Genomic DNA, 3,765 nt, shown 5'->3' with positions numbered 1-3,765 from the left:
AATATCATCATGTTCAGTGATGCCACTGCCAAAACGGACAAGTGGCCTTTCAAAAGTAACATTTGGGTACTATGGGAAAATATCTAGTGCACGCAATGGGTTCTTAGGACTGTACTGAAGGACATCCTGCTCTGATGGACATCATATCCATAGGCTAGTAACATCGTGACTGGCCATCAAAGGCCATCAAATCAATTCTCAGCTTGGCTCGGTTCCTCCTTCTCTAGCTTACTGTTATAGCGCCATGGTATAGTAAAAGTCTGCTTGGAAAACACCCGCCATGGAAGCGACCAATGACAGGTGAGGAGGAGCGTCACAGGGGAGTGGAGGCGGGACGGAGAGATTGAGGTTCAGCACCGTTCAGTTCTGCTCTCTTTAGGCCCAGAGTCAAAGAGCTGAGTGGGGGGTAGTGTGGACGCCTCGGGGGGGGGGGGGGGGGCGTAGTGTGGACGTCTCGGGGGGGGGGGGGGCGTAGTGTGGACGTCTCGGGGGGGGGGGGGGCGTAGTGTGGACGTCTCGGGGTCCACCCTGTGATGGGGGGGGGGTGAAGGCGTCACAGGGTCCACCCTGTGATGGGGGGGGTAGGTGATGGGGGGGGTGAAGGCGTCACAGGGTCCACCCTGTGATGGGGGGGGTAGGTGATGGGGGGGGGGTAGGTGATGGGGGGGGGTAGGTGATGGGGGGGGTAGGTGATGGGGGGGGTGAAGGCGTCACAGGGTCCACCCTGTGATGGGGGGGGGTAGGTGATGGGGGGGGGTAGGTGATGGGGGGGGGTAGGTGATGGGGGGGGGGGTGAAGGCATCACAGGGTGGAGCTGATGACGCGGCCGGGCCGGGCGCTGCGGTGGACCTTGGTGTGTTTGGACAGGTGGTCGCTGCGGGCAAACTTCTTCTCGCAGAGCGCACACTCGTAGGGCTTGATGCCCGAGTGGGAGCGGCGGTGGCGGGACAGCTCGTCGGAGCGGGAGAACCTGGGAAGAGGAGAGGAGGGGTGGGGGGGTACTGTTGAGTCACTCCAACGCGTGGAAACAACCAAATGTAGAGACTCCCCTCCACTGGGAGGAGCTGCCATGTGGACAACAGTGAAGGAAGAAAAGTTGAAATCATTTTCTAGATTTTTGAGGAACATGGATGATATTGTATAAATAATGAATACAAAACAAGCACACATTCATTGTTCATTCTACCATCTGGATAAGTTAAAATAATTTAGGCTACTTTCTTCACAACATATTTCTTCATATCAAAAAAACACATCTTTATGTTGGACACACACACACACACACACACACACACACACACACACACACACACACACACACACACACACACACACACACACACACACACACACACACACACACACACACACACACACACACACACACACACACCTCCAGCCGCAGTCGGGCCAGCTGCAGGTGTAGGGCTTCTCCCCGGTGTGGCGGCGGAAGTGGGCCTTGAGGTGGCTGCTCTTGGTGTACATCTTCTCACAGCCCGGGTGCGAGCACTTGTGGACCCTGAGGGTCTCTGACATGCTGCTCACTCTGGCCACCCTGGGGGCCACAGCCTTCAGCAGGCTGCCGCCGCCGGAGCCCCCCAGCCCCGCGATGCTGGTGATCTCCAGAGTTCTCATGGTGATGGGGAGGGGGGCGATCTTGACGTACTTCTGGTCCGCCGTGCCGCTGAGGGCCAGCAGCGCGGCGTGGTGGGCGGAGCCACCCGGCGGGGACAGCAGGGTGAAGCTGGGCCCCGAGGGCCCGTGGAGCCCCAGCACCAGGTGGGCCAGGCGCACCGCCGTGGGGGGGGCGGCGCCGGCGGCGGCGGCGGCGGCGGGGGAACTCACGTGGGCGTGGGGCGGGGCCAGAGGCAGGGACTGCAGCTGGAGCACCAAGGGAGAGGCCAGCACCACTGAGGGGGCCGAGGCAGTGGGAGGGGAGGAGGAGGAGGAGGAGGAGGGGGTGGAGGAGGAGGAAGAGGAGGAGGAGGAGGAGGAGGAGGGGGTGGAGGAGGAGGAGGAGGAGGAGGAGGAGGGGGTGGAGGAGGAGGAGGAGGAGGAGGAGGAGGAGGAGGGGGTGGAGGAGGGGCTGGCTACGGATGTGACCGGAGTTGAGGACCTTCTTTGGGCTGCAGGAGGTGGGAGGGCCGGGCCGGGCCCTGGCGGGGGGGTCTGAGGGCTGGCCGGGCCCCGGCAGGAGGTGCAGGCCGGGGCCCCGCGCGGCGTGGCCTGGGGGGAGGGGGACACGGCCAGCCGGTGCTCGCTGACGGACGGAGGGTCCTCGCTGCTGCTGCTGCTGCTGCAGACGGAGGCGGGGGGCGGCTCCTCCGCGCCCAGCAGGCCGTCCCGGACCAGCTCCATCTTCTCCCGGAGGAACTCCTCGATGTCCTCCAGGGTGGGGGAGAAGGGCGACGGCAGGCGGAGGGGGAACTGCGGCAGGCCGGCCTCCTGGCCCGCCGCCTGGAGCTCCTCCTCCTCGCCGCCCGAGCCAAGAAAAATATGCAGACTGGAGCCGTCGTCCTCCTCCATGTACTGCTCCTCCTCCTCCTCCTCCTCCTCCTCCTCCTGCTCCCCGGGGCTGGAGCTGAGCATGGCTCCTAGCTCCCCGGCCTCGGGGCTGTAACATGAGGCCGAGCTGCCCCCATCGCTGCCCAGGCCCTGGCCCAGGCCCAGGGAGTACGGGCCGAACACCTCAGCGTCCAGAGCCAGCGCTCTGCTGCTGACGGACACCATTGGTCCAGGCCGGAGGCAGCACAGAGGACGGCAGGGAGACGGCAGGCGAGGAAACCCTGACACGAGCAATGGTACATAGTACACCATAATCACCAGATGAACACAAACACACAGGCCGTACACGTGACACAAGTGTTTAAATCATAATTAAGACTAAAGGAAATAGTGGTCTATGTTCGTAAAGTACATTATTGCAACCATTTTTTTCCCGAGCGAGAACCCACGTTCGACCACGCATCCACGCACACGTCCGGGAGGCCCGACGCTGGGCACCACAACAACAAGGCGCAGCGTAAACATTGGCCCGACGGGATGCGATCAATCCCCACATGGGAAGCACACTAGCCACAAGTGCGCTGCGAGAATCACACTTTGTGCGTGTTCAGTAACACGTATGGTGCATGGATCACATGGCGATCTACATAAATTAACTACCAAAACAGGAATGTTCGAGTCTCAAGTTCGGGTTGGATCCGAATCCATTTATAAATATCTCCAAACGACCCAAACATGCTGTCTACACCCGATCCCCCTACCTACCGTTTATAATACCGCAATAGAATCCAGTAAACCCGCACAACGCGTGGAATAAGTTGGTCCTCGTCGTCTCACAGCAGTGTACCGCCAGTCCGTCCTTGACGCGGCTCCATGTTGGCATTCTCCGTCACATGACCGCATCGCTGTACACTCGGAGGCACGGATCACATTCGGCCTCTGTGATTGGACGAGCAAACGGAGGCTCGCCCTAAATACAGCGTTTTCATTGGTCACCGCTCAATAAATTCTGTTTTTCCTCGTGTTGTTACAAATGTTACCAATCACAGCGCGGGATACAATGTTGCATAGTTGTCCTCGATTTGATTTAACGCGAGCTTCATATGTTTAATAGGCGATAATAGATTATGTTATTTTGAAATGCCAACAGCGAGGAAAGCAGTGAATGTCAATGGGAATGGGTTTAAACTACTGTAATGTAGTGTACAATTATCTCTAAGGGAAGCATGCAGTACAGTATCCCACCTGAAAGGTACCCTA

General features: G+C 59.2%; 1 protein-coding gene across 1 annotated transcript; it reads right to left on the bottom strand.

Annotated features, from left to right (window-relative positions):
• Window positions 1-772: 772 nt before the first annotated feature.
• On the bottom strand, window positions 773-3,375 carry LOC311338292 (uncharacterized protein). Its single transcript, XM_084463515.1, has 4 exons — window positions 3,271-3,375; window positions 2,056-2,786; window positions 1,394-1,992; window positions 773-970 (listed from the first exon to the last, which is right to left on the bottom strand). The coding sequence occupies exons 2-4, from the start codon at window positions 2,728-2,730 to the stop codon at window positions 802-804; spliced, it is 1,443 nt and encodes a 480-aa protein (XP_084319641.1). The 5' UTR covers window positions 2,731-2,786; window positions 3,271-3,375; the 3' UTR covers window positions 773-801.
• Window positions 3,376-3,765: the final 390 nt, after the last annotated feature.

Source organism: Micromesistius poutassou (assembly GCF_964030765.1).
Source record: "Micromesistius poutassou genome assembly, chromosome: 2".
Taxonomy (NCBI): Eukaryota; Metazoa; Chordata; class Actinopteri; order Gadiformes; family Gadidae; genus Micromesistius; species Micromesistius poutassou.
Note: the sequence above shows the minus strand (reverse complement) of the source record. Positions and strands in the feature narration are given on the sequence as shown.